The following is a 15,558-nucleotide window of genomic DNA, read 5'->3' as shown; positions in this document are numbered from 1 at the left end:
AAAGGTCTGTTCTAAAGAGACAGCTTATTGGCCAAGGGCCTAAAGAAGAGGAACTGGGTCCAGCTGAAGGCCGAGAGTTAGAGAGAGGAGACATCTGGGCTGCTCATGTTGACATCACATTAGTTATATTCCAAAGGACATGGACTCATGTAGGGGGTCATTCACCCTCTGGGATCTGGCCACACAAATGTGCCACAAAATATTTTAAAAACATAACTTGTTTTGATTTAGTTTAGTTTTTGTTGTTGTTGTTGTGCAAAACATGTTAACTAGGACATGTTCACAAAGATTTTTCATTTTCATGTCCACCCTACTTTTTCAACTTTTGTCCACAAACAAGCAATCTGAAATGAACCCTTTCCTCAATGCTATAGGGATGAGTCTGCAAAATCTAGAAGGAAATAAATAATGCATGTTTTCTGTTGTTGCTTTTTCACAGTTAAACTAAGATAAGGAATGTGTATTCAATAGAAAACACAAACACTCAATGAAAAATGCTATTTTTCAGAGTTTGAGTTCACATTTTTAATGTGATGACAACTAATTGCAATCCTCTGGTGCTATAATTTAACAATGCAAAAATATATATTTCAGCTATATTATGAGTATTTCAAGTACTTTACATGAGTATTTAAATTATATTATGAATATTTCTAGTATTTTGAATGAGTATTTCAAGGAACATCCAACACATTTCCGGTACCTGATTACCTTCTGGAACTTACACTCATTCCAGTAAGTCTTTGTAAGCATTGGGGGGAAAAGCAATCACCCTGCAAACTGTAAATGCCATGCTGTGAGAAATATGAACCTAATTAAAACCAGATGCCAGAGAACATATCAGTAATGAGGCAAACATTAAACATTGATTATTATCCGTTATGATAGGGACTGTTTATAGCAAAACATTGATTTGTCTTACAATCAGATGAACCACAATTGATTAAGCCAATTGCTATCATGGGGATCTAATATCATCGATTGTGTGGCAAATGTCATGTAATTCGAGAACGTTCTCCAAGCGACCACTCCGCTACTCGTCGGCTTGGTTCCCTTAGTAACCTTGTTACCATGACTATGGCCCTGTATTTTGAACATGGCTCTCTCAACATCATACATAGAAGGGCAAAATCATCAAGCACCACTTGTAAGCCAGCAATGTATTAAACATGTCCAGTATGTGACTAATTTGTACTGATCAAGCTCTAACTATAATGGGCCTGCTACTCTTTTGTTCATATTCTTGTTGTTGTACCTGCTTCAGATTTACTGGCAACTCCTTGAAGTCCACCATGCTTTTTTGGACACAAGACAATGAGACATAACTAACTTGTTCTCATAAGGGGTTTGTGGAGAAGTAAGCTGTTCTGTCCCAACTGCAAAGTCCAATGACCCATCTTCTTGGAAAATAGACCCTAGAAAGATAACGACCCTCTTAGGCTAGTAATAAAATCAAATAAAATCAACATTTATTTGTCACATGCTTCGTAAACAACAGTTGTAGATTAACAGTAAAATTCTTACTTACGGGTCCTTTTCCAACAATGCAGTAATAGTAAGTCCCCTACATCTGCTGCTCTTCACAGCTACGCTTACTCGTTCATCCATCTCTTCTACTTGACTTGTTACAAACCAACAGTTTGTTCTGACATTCTGTTTCTTTTGAGATGCTTAAGGTTTTAAAGTATTATGTCTCTATTATGTCAATTAGAGAATTGACAAAACACTTTCCAGATTCACAAGGCTGTTGGGCTCACAGAGGCAGTTGATGACTGTTATGCTTGACAGGAATGAGAAAGGACCTGTCTGTTGTTTCTTCTAGCCAGTGACTCAGTTTCCTGGCCTGCCGCCTGGACCTTGGGAACAACACAGCAAAGCTACAGACAGACAGTCACCAGAAGAAAATCCCTACCATTGTTTCCTTTTGGTTATATACCATTGGACCTTGGTGATCCAGCCGCACTGCTTGTCTACAGACAGAAAGACAGACAGACAGCAAGAGAATCCAACCCTACCAAGGTTTCTACTGAAGAGAAAGACAGGAAAGCCCTGAACAGAAAGCCAGGAAATACCTTTTGCCAAGCAACAGCCTTGTTTACAGTTTGTTTGCCTTCTGTGGGTGGATTTCAAACCATTTCATGAAATAAAATCTCAGTACATATTCCAACATGGGTGGAATTTTCTTCCTTAAATAAATCCAAATAAAATCTCAACCAATGCACCAATAGGTCCACTGTGTCACAGTGAATTGGACCAACGTTGATTTATTTTTTATTTTTTATTTTTACAGTTTTTTACGATTGTTTACACACTAAAATTAAAATTTCCACACAATTAGCAAAATTGTACTCCAATGAGCAAAACACCTCCACAGATTTGCACAACATTACACACAATGTCCGCCTCACCCTTTTTGCAAAACATTACACACAGTGATTTGTAAAACTCTACACACATTTTCACACCTTAGACACAGATAAGGATCGTGAGGTTACTTCCTTGTAATTACAAAGCACCGGATTGCCAATTACCACACTAATGAACGAATTGGATAAACACATCTACCAGGTGTGGAAGCACACGTGCTAATTTGAAAACACAGCACTCAGGTGTGCTATAAAAGGCAGCAGGTGAGTTCACCTGTCTTCAACAAAAATGGAAGGAGTTAGAAGAAGAAGAAGAGTGAGAATGAGAGGGGGAGCTCAAAGAGGAGATGAAGGCGGTAGAGGAAGAGGAGAAGGAGGTAGAGGAAGAGGCATAGGTAGAGGAGAAGAAGGTAGAGGAAGAGAAGGAGGTAGAGGAAGACACCTAGGTAGAGGAAGAGGTAGAGAAGGACTTGAAGAGTTGATAGAACCTGAACAAAGAAGACGAGGACCAAATTTGACTCGAGAAATCCGTGCAACACTTATTGACCATGTTATCAACCATGGACTGACACTGATGGAAGCTGGACAAAGAGTTCAACCAAATCTCAGCAGAAATACTGTTGCGTCAGTAATTCGGACATTTCATCGAGAAAACAGGTAAGCTAACCACACAGTATACATTGAAACTGAAGCTTGTATAATCAATATTGTTTACTGTGACATTTGACAGTAGGCTGCATATATATATATATATATATATATATATATATATATATATATATATATATATATTTATTTTTATCTTATTTTGTTTTTACATAGGAATGAGGGTCGAGGACACCAAGGTGGAAGGGGCCCTATGTTTAGTCGTGCACAAGAGGCCGCCATTGTGAACATGGTTTTGGCCAATAATTGTATCAGGCTACGAGAAATCCAAGCCAATATCATCAATGATGACAATATTTTCAATAACATCCAACGAGTCTCTCTATCAACATTAGGTCGAATCCTAAAGAAAAATCAAATATACATGAAGCAACTGTATCGGGTACCATTTGACAGAAATTCAGAGAGAGTGAAACATCTGCGCAATGAGTATGTGGAGGTATGCATTGTTCATCTGACTATGGTGTGGTATCATGCACTGCTCATAATGTTCTGTCACAAAAAAAATACTGTGCTATAGATATTGAATAGCATCCTATTTTCTTTAATGTGTTTCAGAGAGTCTTGCAAATGGATGCTGCTGAAATTCAACATGAATTTATATATGTGGATGAGGCTGGATTTAACCTTGCAAAAACAAGAAGAAGAGGGAGAAATGTAATTGGGCACAGGGCAATCACCAATGTGCCAGGGCAGCGAGGGGGTAACATCACCCTTTGCGCTGCTATCACACAAAATGGGGTCCTCCACCACCATGCAAATCTGGGACCCTATAATGCAAATCTGATACTTGCATTTCTTGACCGATTGCATGAGATTGTCACAGCATTACACCAAGTGGACCAGATGCGGTACATTGTCGTTTGGGACAATGTCTCATTTCATCGGGCTGCTCTAGTCCAGAACTGGTTCCATGATCACCCTGATTTTGAAGTTGTATACCTTCCCCCATACTCCCCCTTCCTGAATCCTATAGAATAATTTTTTTCAGCGTGGCGGTGGAAGGTATATGACCTGCGGCCTTATGACCGTTTGCCCCTCATTCAGGCCATGGAACAGGCATGTGATCTTATTGAAGCAGCTTCAGTGCAGGGGTGGATTCGTCACACAAGGCGATTCTTCCAACGGTGCCTTGCCAATGAAGACATAGCCTGTGATGTGGATGAAATGTTATGGCCTGATCCAGCCAGACGGAGAGACGGATAGTTACAGTATTCTTGTTGCTTTTACAGTAGTTTTCTTTCATTTCTGTTTACTTTTACTTTACTTTTCTTCAGAGTCAAAGTGTATGTACTGTAATTCATGCAGTAATTTTTATTTGTCTACGGATTTTATTTGTTTACAGTAATTGATATCATTGTTGGTTGATTACTGTAACTGATTATGGTAAGAAATACTGTAAGTATTGAAATAAATACTTGAAATATTCAGTCTGCAGCATCAAGTGTTGTGCAGTGCTTGGTAAGGTTATAGTAGGCCTACAGTATTTGTCTACATTCTCCTTATATCTCAAAACAAATCATGAATAATGTTGTGAGTTCCTCACTATTTTTTGTCACCTAAATTATCTCTCACATACAGTAAGAATGTCTGGCCAAAAATCTTTTTTTTTTTTTTTTTACAAATGTGTTTTTTATTTATCACAGCAGTGTGAAACTGGCTGCAATAGTGTATGATCATTGATGACTGTGTTGGTTAAATGAAAACAAATAGCATTTTCACAAATATGTGTATATGTTTTGACTGAAGTGTGTCATTTTGCAAACAATCTAGGAATTTTGCTAATTGATTGTGGTGTTTGGATAATTGTGATTATATTTTGACAAAAATAACTCTGTTTTCAAAATCGCGTGTAAACAATTGAAAAAAACTGTAAATCTCAGAAAGCACAGTCAGCTGATATCTCTGTGGTTTGATGGTCTATTTTAATGATAAGTCATGTTTTTTAGTGATTCAGTAGTGATCCGATCATCTAGGCTATGCTGTATAGGGAAGGGATGTTTTATGTGACCAGGAAAAACTCCTATCACCCAAGCCCGGGGAATCTCTCTATACCTGTAACTAGGGCCTGGATTTTTCTAAATTTTAAACTAAGGGTAATCTCTGTTGAGCCAAAAGTGCATTGTTCTCCATCCATCTCACCACAACGGGGCAGAGTTGGAGTACTCAAAGGAATTCCTACTATGTGACTGTTACCCTGGAAAGACTTCTCTGACTTCGCCAACTTCTTTCCAGAGGGGTTAGGAGTTTGACACTGTAAGGGGGACGTACTTCCAGTAACCGAAATCAGGAAATATTCCCTTAGGGATGGCGTAGTGAGTAAAACCATTTCCAAGGAAATTTGCTTGGACCCAATAGACTGACACTTAGGATAGAGTTTCAAATGGTGGTCTGAGACCCACACGTGAGTCGCAGCTACTTCCTTCTGGTCTAGGCCTGACTAAGGACTTAGTCTAGACATGTTGTTAAGATTATCTGCTGGTTGAAGGTTATTTAAATGTCTCTACACTCTTAGAAAAAAATGCGCTAGCTAGAACCTAAAAGGGTTCTTCGGCTGTCCCCATAGGATAACCCTTTCCACAGAGGGTTCTACATGGAACCCAAAAGGGTTCTACCTGGAACCAAAAAGGGTTCTCCTATGGGGACAGCTAAAGAACCCTTTTGGAACCCTTTTTTCTAAGAGTGTAGGAATAGGTGGAACTGGGGAGAAATACATTTGTGACACTTTCTAGTAGGGGATTTCAAGGCCCTTGATTAAGACTCAGTAGCTGTAATCGATCAACCAAGTTGAATGGTAAACATAGGATTTGACCACCATACTAAATATAGTTTTTCCCTATACAGTCAAGTGAGGGCTGTATTCTTACTCCAGTGGACCTTGTCTGTAGAAGATACAGGGCTTCTAATCAACAATGACATAGAATCATTAAATCATTCATTAATTTTTTCATGCTCATTACAATACTATGAACTGTATGCAATATATGTGTAAATAATGCATCTCTTCCAACTATTGCCACAGTTACAATCAAATCCTATTACGTGATGTCTATAGTTCAGACCAAAGATCCTTTGCTTTACTGCTCTGTCTATTGCCCTCTGGTCGGATTACATACTCCTAGGAGAGAGGATGGGCCCTGGTCAAAAGTAGTGCACTGTATTGGGAATATGTGCCATTAATCTTTGACCTTATAGTCACTGAGTTAGCGGGTTGACCGGAGACATCTGTTGGCTACCATCATTCTCCATGTGATGAGTGGCTTTGATTAACAGCCCTTTTTTTCCCTAACCCACTTTTCTGTGGGAGTCTGTATTGCATACTGCGTTGATGTGTGGAAGGAAAGGGGGAAGAGAGGGTATGTGAAGTGAGTCACCGCGGCTCTGAGGGGTTCACTCGTGGGCCGTGGCGCCGCATCAAACAAACCTGAAGAGGTGCGCAATGGGTGATCGCAATACCACGGCCAGCCCATACTCTCGGAAGACGCTTTCTGGGAAAACCCCTCAGGGATGCTGGGTGTACTGGAGAATTTGCTCCTCCAGATGTTCCTGCAGTCTACCCCCCCCCCCCCCCCCCCCCCCCCACATACACAAGAACCCTGAGACCAACGGCGTAACTGTGTGTTGTATATTGGGTGGGTCAGGTTCAATGGGTTCCAGGGTCAACCCCCTTCTAGGGGCCAGAGGGCATGCCCCCCCCCCCCCCCCCCCCCCCGGGAGATTTATAGCTGTGAAATGGTTGTTTCTGGTGAATTTTGAAGGGGAAATACATTTCCTGATTGTTTGTTCAATATATCCCAACCACAACTGAAATACCAATAATTTCTGTATTACTTTAAACTTGGCAATTTTTTTGTAGAATGACTGTGAGAAAGTCAGTTCTGGGGTGTGTTCAGTTTGACTGAATGTTAGCTACGTTGCGTAACGGCTTGCACTGAATGAAATGTATCCCAAAAAATTATTCAACGTTCTTGAACAGACTTTGAGGTAGCCAACATTTTCTCCATTTGGTGGGTGTGGCAGGTGTGGCGGGTGTGGCTTGAAGCAATGAGTGACATATCTGAAGAGCAGTGGTGCATTTTCAACCCACAAACGAGCCTCTCCCCGTTTTTCAACTGGTCATTCAGGACAGCACCGTTGCCATTTAATTGAATGTTGCATTACATTTTTTTCATACTGAACGCAGCCCTGGTGACTTTTCTACTCCAAAATTTATGAAAATAAAATTATGGTGAGACCATTAAAATGTAATTTTCACCTCCAAAAATTCGCCTAACAACAAATTCTTCCAGATTATCAGGCTGGTGTGTTGGTATAAAAATACCTTTTACTCATCAAGAAACAATACATACAAACACGAGTACCTGGTTTCCTTCCATATTGAAATCAAGAAGAACAATTTTATAAAGGAGAAATAAACCAGCTTACTGCTGTGCAATGTCACATGCATCTTTAGTAGATTTTCTCAGTTGAAATAAAATATATAAAGGTGGTTCCGGAGGTATTCTTAGGGTGATTATTAGGTTGCATAAACATGACGAGTGTTTTACTTCCACAATTTTGGCCTTCAAATGTGTTTTCTAAACATAAATAAGGAGGATAGATTGCTGCTGCTGGTCAGAGACTGGGAGACAGGCAGGCTTCCTCTGACTGAGAAGAGAAACAGGCTTGCTTGAGCCTACTGCCTGAGGTTCAGAGAAACAGCCCTTCTCTAATTCTGTAGCTTAATAGAAATAAGTTGTTTCAATACTACCAAAGTTGTTTTGGGACTCAAAAAAATAAGCCCAATATAACCATTTCCAATTATCACTCGTTTTGAGAAATAACATATGTGCATCTAGTCATGTTGCAATATAAACTTTCTCTACTTGAAAAATATCCTTTTCGATACTATTCTTATTTGTGCTTATGAATTTACCATGTTAAATGTGACTGTTCTTCTTTATTTGTTACATTTTAGCTGAGAGAGAGAGAGAGAGAGAGAGAGAGAGAGAGAGAGAGAGAGAGAGAGAGAGAGAGAGAGAGAGAGAGAGAGAGAGAGAGAGAGAGAGAGAGAGAGAGAGAGAGAGAGGAGAGAGAGAGACTTAAGTATCAAAAGTAAAAAGTAAAAATAATTTCAAATTCCTTATAGTATCCCTTCCATGCAATCAAATGACCTAGTGGCCTCATGGGTGGAATGTTATTAATATTTTTCATAATTTCATAATTAATAAACATTTTTTTAAAAGAAACGCCGAAAACCCTGTGTTTTCCATGTCACAGTTTTATTTTATTTCAGTCTTCTGTGATGTATATAAAGCGTAATATTTGGATGGAAACTCAAAATTGAATACATTTCAACTCTATATCTGACATGATATTTTTGTTATAAAGTAGATTTGTTTAAGACTACCAAGAAACACTCTGATTTAGCACACTGAAGTAAAAGGTTATTAAGCAATACAGACGGCACCATTTTCTTTTTTTTCTTTTTATTTAAAGATAGCCAGGGGCACACTCCAACATTCAGACATAATTTACAAACGAAGCATGTGTGCTTAGTCAATCTGTCTGATCAGAGGCAGTAGGGATGACCAGGGATGTTATCTTGGTACTGTACAGTGCATTCGGAAGGTATTCAGACCCTTTCCCTTTTCCCACATTGTTAAGTAACAGCCTTATTCTAAAATGGATTAAATTAATGGATTTCCTCATCAATCTACACACAATACCCCATAATGACAAAACGAAGACAGGTTTTTATAAATGTTTGCACATAAAAAAAACATAACTTATTTACGTAAATATTCAGACCCTTTGCTATGAGACTCAAAATTGAGCTCAGGTGCATTCTGTTTCCATTGATCATCCTTGAGATGTTTCTACAACTTGATTGGAGTCCACTTGTGGTAAATTCAATTGATTGGACATAATTTGGAAAGGCACACATCTTTATAAGGTCCAACAGTTGATAGTGCATGTCAGAGCAAAAACCAAGCCATGAGGTCGAAGACAGGATTGTGTCGAGGCACAGATCTGGGGAAGGGTACCAAAAAAATTCTGCAGCATTGAAGGTCCCCAAGAACACAGTGGCCTCCATCATTCTTAAATGGAAGAAGTTTGGAACCACCAAGACACTTCCTCGAGCTGGCTGCGCGGCCAAACTGAGCAATCGGGGGAAAAGGGCCTTGGTCAGGGAGGTGACCAAGAACCCGATGGTCACTCTGACAGAGCTCCAGAGTTCCTCTTTGGAGATGGGAGAACCTTCAAGAAGGACAACCATCTTTGCAGGACTCCACCAATCAGGCCTTTATGGTAGATTGGCCAGACGGAAGCCACTCCTCAGTAAAAGGCCCGCTTGGAGTTTGCCAAAAGGCACCAAAGGACTCTCAGACCATGAGAAACAAGATTCTCTGGTCTGATGAAACCAAGATTGAACACTTTGGCCTGAATGCCAAGCGTCACGTCTGGAGGAAACCTGGCACTATCCCTATGGTGTAGTATGGTGGTGGCAGAGTCATGCTGTGGGGATGTTTTTCAGCAGCAGGGACTGGGAGACCAGTCAAAATTGAGGGAAAGATGAACAGAGCAAAGTACAGAGAGATCCTTGATGAAAACCTGTTCCAGAGCGCTCAGGACCTCAGACCGGGGCAAAGGTTCACCTTCCAACAGGACAACCACCCTAAGCACACAGCCAAGACAATGCAGGAGTGGCTTCAGGGCAAGTCTCTGAATGTCCTTGAGTGGCCCAGCCAGAGCCCGGACTTGAAACCGATCGAACATCTCTGGAGGGACCTGAAAAAAGCTGTGCAGCGACGCTCCCCATCCAACCTGACAGAACATGAGAGGATCTGCAGAGAAGAATGGGAGAAACTCCCAAAATGAAGGTGTGCCAAGCTTGTAGCGTCATACCGAAGAAGACTGGAGGCTGTAATCGCTGCCAAAGGTGCTTCAACATAGTACTGAGTAAAGGGTCTGAATACTTATGTAAATGTGATACTTCAGTTTTGTATTTTTTATAAATTTGCAAACAGTTCTAAAAACCAGTTTTTGCTTTGTCATTTTGGGATATTGTTGGTAGATTGATGAGGGGAAAAAACAATTTAATCAATTTTAGAATAAGGCTGTAACGTAACAAAATGTGGAAAAAGTCAAGGGGTAGGAGTACTTTCCGAATCACTGCAGGTGTGTGAATTGGACCATTTTCCTGTCCTGCTAAGCATTCAAAATGTAACGAGAACTTTTGGGTGTCAAGGAAAACATATGGAGTAAAAAGTACATTATTATCATTAGTAATGTAGTGAAGTAAAAGTTGTTAAAAATATTAATGGTAAAGTGAAGTACAGATACCCCCAAAACACAACTTAAGTAGTACTTAAAAGTATTTTTACTTAAGTACTTTACACCACTGGGAGCTATTGCTCTGTTTTCCTTACCAGGGTTTGCCAAAGTCGGTCCCGGGGCCCCCCTGGGTGCACGTTTTGTTTTTTGCCCTAGCACTACACAGCTGAAAAAACTAAAACGTGCACCCAGGGGAAACCCTTTGCCTTACAACCCTTCTCCTTACTTTTTTCCCTTCACAAACCATGGCCTCTGAGGACGAGACCAAAGCAAATGCATCATTGGCGGCGGGGGGATCCAATCATACAATTTTGAATTGAATAGTACTGTATAGTATAAAGCCACATAAAGCCAGTAGCTACGGTGGGAAAATAATTTTCAATCCATCAAATTCATTATGGTATATTATTGAGGGGGTGAAATTGGCCTGCCTCTAATATTAGGAGTGTCATGATCCCCCTGTCCTCCCTGCAACTTATGCGCCTGCCTGAGACTAGGAGGCAAAGGCTTCATCCCAATTAGACGGGACTGTATGGAGCATGGCCAGTGATGATTATCTTTAATTTGTTCATGGAGCCAAGTTATTTCAACCTCTGTCACCTTTGTCTTCTCAGTGTATATACAGTATGTGCAAGTCAGAGAGGAGAGAAATAAATGATGGATACAGTGGGGGAAAAAAGTATTTAGTCAGCCACCAATTGTGCAAGTTCTCCCACTTAAAAAGATGAGAGAGGCCTGTCATTTTCATCATAGGTACACGTCAACTATGACAGACAAAATTATTTTAAAAAATCCAGAAAATCACATTGTAGGATTTTCAATGATTTTATTTGCAAATTATTGTGGAAAATAAGTATTTGGTCAATAACAAAAGTTTCTCAATACGTTGTTATATACCCTTTGTTGGCAATGACACAGGTCAAAAGTTTTCTGTAAGTCTTCACAAGGTTTTCACACACTGTTGCTGGTATTTTGGCCCATTCCTCCATGCAGATCTCCTCTAGAGCAGTGATGTTTTGGGGCTGTCGCTGGGCAACACGGACTTTCAACTCCCTCCAAAGATTTTCTATGGGGTTGAGATCTGGAGACTGGCTAGGCCACTCCAGGACCTTGAAATGCTTCTTACGAAGCCACTCCTTCGTTGCCCGGGCGGTGTGTTTGGGATCATTGTCATGCTGAAAGACCCAGCCACGTTTCATCTTCAATGCCCTTGCTGATGGAAGGAGGTTTTCACTCAAAATCTCACGATACGTGGCCCCATTCATTCTTTCCTTTACACGGATCAGTCGTCCTGGTCCCTTTGCAGAAAAACAGCCCCAAAGCATGATGTTTCCACCCCCATGCTTCACAGTAGGTATGGTGTTCTTTGGATGCAACTCAGCATTCTTTGTCCTCCAAACACGACGAGTTGAGTTTTTACCAAAAAGTTATATTTTGGTTTCATCTGACCATATGACATTCTCCCAATCCTCTTCTGGATCATCCAAATGCACTCTAGCAAACTTCAGACGGGCCTGGATATGTACTGGCTTAAGCAGGGGGACACATCTGGCACTGCACGATTTGAGTCCCTGGCGGCGTAGTGTGTTACTGATGGTAGGCTTTGTTACTTTGGTCCCAGCTCTCTGCAGGTCATTCACTAGGTCTCCCCGTGTGGTTCTGGGATTTTTGCTCACCGTTCTTGTGATCATTTTGACCCCACGGGGTGAGATCTTGCGTGGAGCCCCAGATCGAGGGAGATTATCAGTGGTCTTGTATGTCTTCCATTTCCTAATAATTGCTCCCACAGTTGATTTCTTCAAACCAAGCTGCTTACCTATTGCAGATTCAGTCTTCCCAGCCTGGTGCAGGTCTACAATTTTGTTTCTGTTGTCCTTTGACAGCTCTTTGGTCTTGGCCATAGTGGAGTTTGGAGTGTGACTGTTTGAGGTTGTGGACAGGTGTCTTTTATACTGATAACAAGTTCAAACAGGTGCCATTAATACAGGTAACGAGTGGAGGACAGAGGAGCCTCTTAAAGAAGAAGTTACAGGTCTGTGAGAGCCAGAAATTTTGCTTGTTTGTAGGTGACCAAATACTTATTTTCCACCATAATTTGCAAATAAATTCATAAAAAATCCTACAATGTGATTTTCTGGATTTTTTTTTCTCAATTTGTCTGTCATAGTTGACGTGTACATATGATGAAAATTACAGGCCTCTCTCATCTTTTTAAGTGGGAGAACTTGCACAATTGGTGGTTGACTAAATACTTTTTTTCCCCACTGTATGTATTGCATAATTCATATATCATATTGAATGTAAAGGAAACCGAACCCTGGATCTGATAATTTCTGTCCTTTATGATCTGGTAATAAAAATGAATAAAACCTCATATCATTATGTTTCATATAGTTAAAATTTTATTCAAATCATTTCCTGTCACATAAGGAATTCTGGGAGAAAAAAACCCAACATAAATATATACATAAATATCACAATCTAAGTCGAACAGTTGCACAGTAGAAACATTTCAATAACATTTCAATAACAAAACCACATTGCTAATAAATACATAAATAAATAGACAAATGAAATCTGGATAATACAAGACTATAACAGCTTCTCCATCAGTGATTGTGCAAAGCAGTCCTTTTCCATCTCATTATTCTTTCTGCTCAAATGCCATGAACAGGAACTTCTTGGTGTGTCCTTGACTTCAAGACACAGGTTCACCTTTTGCAAACCTCGATACCTCAATCTTCACATTGAGCGAGGCTATTTCCCATGCCACAGGACAAGATTTCCAGTCTTGATTCTGACTGACTTCTAGTTCAGTCCAGTATTCAACTTCAGTCCCCCCTCAATACTTCTGGCCAACCAGCACAGGACCTCTCCTCCACTGAGGAGGACCCTAGTGAGACCACCTGGTTTCCAGTGTGTGCTTTTCAGCTTGTCTCCTATGGACTTCTTCTTTGTGTTCCATTTGCCACTTGCAGTGGGCCTTAACCAACCATAACCAGCCTCAACCAGCATTAACTAGTCTTAACCAGCCTTAACTGGTATTAACCGGCTTTGACCTGCCGACTGATCTCCAGGTAGGTGGTGGACTTGAGGAAGCGAGGGTAGCAGTCTTTCTCCATTAGGGCGTAGATCTTCTCCTGGGCCAGGCTGAAACAGGACTGGCTGGGGCGCTCCAGGTTCTTCTTGGTGATGGCTTTGGTCTCATGGTCGAGGTTGACCTGGGTAAAGAGGGCAATTTGATTAATATGTGTTTTAATTAAACAAAGTGTTATTGAGTATTGTTCATGTACAATTAGTAAATTGTGTGTGTGTGTATGTGTGTGTGTGTGTGTGTGTGTGTGTGTGTGTGTGTGTGTGTGTGTGTGTGTGTGTGTGTGTGTGTGTGTGTGTGTGTGTGTGTGTGTGTGTGTGTGTGTGTGTGGGCGCATATGTTTATGCAGGGTACATCCAATCCATGAATTCAAACATAATCTGTAGTTAGAATAATTTATTCATTATATTTATACTGTATATTGATATTTACCTCTCTTGGTGCGTCACTGCAGACAAACTCCTCATAGATCTTCTTAGCCTTAGCGGATAGCTTTGAGGAGGGCTTGGTTATCCTGTAGTCTTCACAGGCCAGGTAGAAAGCTATGTTCTCCTCGCTAAACTCTGACACCAGGAAAGCTCTGAACAAGCACAGTCCATCTGGAAAAGAAAATATGAAATTCACTTTCAATTGTGTCCATTTTTGATATTTGGAAAAAGCTGGATTTCCTATAGTGTTTAAGTATGAAATAATGTATTTTAATTTTATATTATGAGTGCATCCTGCTACTGCTCTTTAGGCCATTTATTCTGGCTATATGGGGTATCCACTTTTGCAATACACAATATGTACTTCTGAGCTTGTATAGTATGACCAATTAAGTATGCTACAGATGCAGGATCTTAATTTGACCAGTTTCTCACAGCAGGAAAATAATCCTGCAGCAGCAGGAGATGTGAATTAATGGAAGGGGTTGATACACGTTTAGTTAGGCCAAATCAAGTCTGACATTTTAAAGCGGAAATTACAAACTTTATAAAAAAAAAAAATAATAATCCTGCAACGACAGGGTGATCAAATTAAGATCCTACATCCGTATATCATTTGAAGTAAGATAAGTGATCAGTATGATAACCCATATCAATAATCAGACTTACGTTGGTTGGACAGCAAGTTCTCAAACGACTGCCTCCATTTTAAGGGCTCGTCCATATTTAACCTGTTGATAAAAAGTGTCAGGTTAGTTCACCCAGTCATTAAAATATATGTTAGCATTTATTTAACATAGTATCCTAAAGTATTTTTAATTTCAGATGCAACATTTTATCACAATTCAATTTAGATCAAGTTTAAAAATCTATAAAGAAATTGAATATTCTTAGCTAGAATATCTTACCTTAATTTGTTAGTCTTGTGTGAGTGATCGATGATGCTCAGATCTGGCTTCTGTAGAAAGCTTCTAAAGAGAGCTTTGAGTTCCTTTGCCCTGTGAAAACAGAGAAACCATTTACATTTAAATTGATGCAATCATTCACATCTTACTTACAACTGATCATCCAATTTCCCCATGAAGTAGCTTAATAATAATTCCCATCAATGTAAATCCAAAATGTAACCCAATTCCAGTGACATATAATGAGATGGAAGAAATAGTAGAGATATATGACAAAACGTACCTCTCCAGACATGTGATAGGCAGTGATTCCAGTTCTCGGCACATGGTGGGAGATGATGAGATATGATCCTTTGTGCTACCTTGCTGTATTTCTGTAGTGTTCCGGAGCGTTTGAGTCTATGATAGCTCTAACACTGCAGTGAAACTAGTCCTCAGTGTGGTCTACTGGCTGTGTGTGAAGAGTGCGATTTTATAAGGCAGCCCCCTCTGTGACATCACGTCTCTTAGCCAATGGCGTGAGGGCCGTGGGAGGAGAAAGATTCTCCCTAATTTCATATTTTTTTAAGATACTTTTTTTTGGGGGGGGGGTTTGACCATCATGTGTCTGATTTAGAAAGAAGGAAGGAAATATACGCAAGCATATTATATTAATAATATAATGTTAATTGCAAATCCACACTGTCATTTATTTAAATATGTATTACATTGATTGAGTTTATTTCCAGCACTCAAGCAAAACACATCTGTTTGGAGTTGTAATTAGAACACTTTTGCCACTG

At 40.1% G+C, this 15,558-nt stretch overlaps 1 protein-coding gene across 1 annotated transcript; it reads right to left on the bottom strand.

The window, feature by feature from the left end:
* Positions 1-12,736: 12,736 nt before the first annotated feature.
* Positions 12,737-15,198, bottom strand: LOC311099208 (regulator of G-protein signaling 5-like). Its single transcript, XM_084139889.1, has 5 exons — positions 15,060-15,198; positions 14,780-14,869; positions 14,541-14,602; positions 13,876-14,042; positions 12,737-13,570 (listed from the first exon to the last, which is right to left on the bottom strand). The coding sequence occupies exons 1-5, from the start codon at positions 15,101-15,103 to the stop codon at positions 13,394-13,396; spliced, it is 540 nt and encodes a 179-aa protein (XP_083996015.1). The 5' UTR covers positions 15,104-15,198; the 3' UTR covers positions 12,737-13,393.
* Between the last annotated feature and the right edge of the window lie 360 nt (positions 15,199-15,558).

The sequence above is a fragment of the Coregonus lavaretus genome, assembly GCF_964263955.1.
Source record: "Coregonus lavaretus genome assembly, chromosome: 23".
Classification (NCBI taxonomy): Eukaryota; Metazoa; Chordata; class Actinopteri; order Salmoniformes; family Salmonidae; genus Coregonus; species Coregonus lavaretus.
This window is presented reverse-complemented; position numbering and strand designations above follow the sequence as displayed.

Excerpts from the sequence above, each read along its gene's own strand:
- LOC311099208 (XM_084139889.1), bottom strand. The coding sequence starts at position 15,103 with ATGTGCCGAGAACTGGAATCACTGCCTATCACATGTCTGGAGAG. Across the intron at positions 14,870-15,059 it reads CCTATCACATGTCTGGAGAG|GGCAAAGGAACTCAAAGCTC; the intron begins GTACGTTTTGTC and ends CTGTTTTCACAG. Across the intron at positions 14,603-14,779 it reads CACAAGACTAACAAATTAAG|GTTAAATATGGACGAGCCCT; the intron begins GTAAGATATTCT and ends TTTTATCAACAG.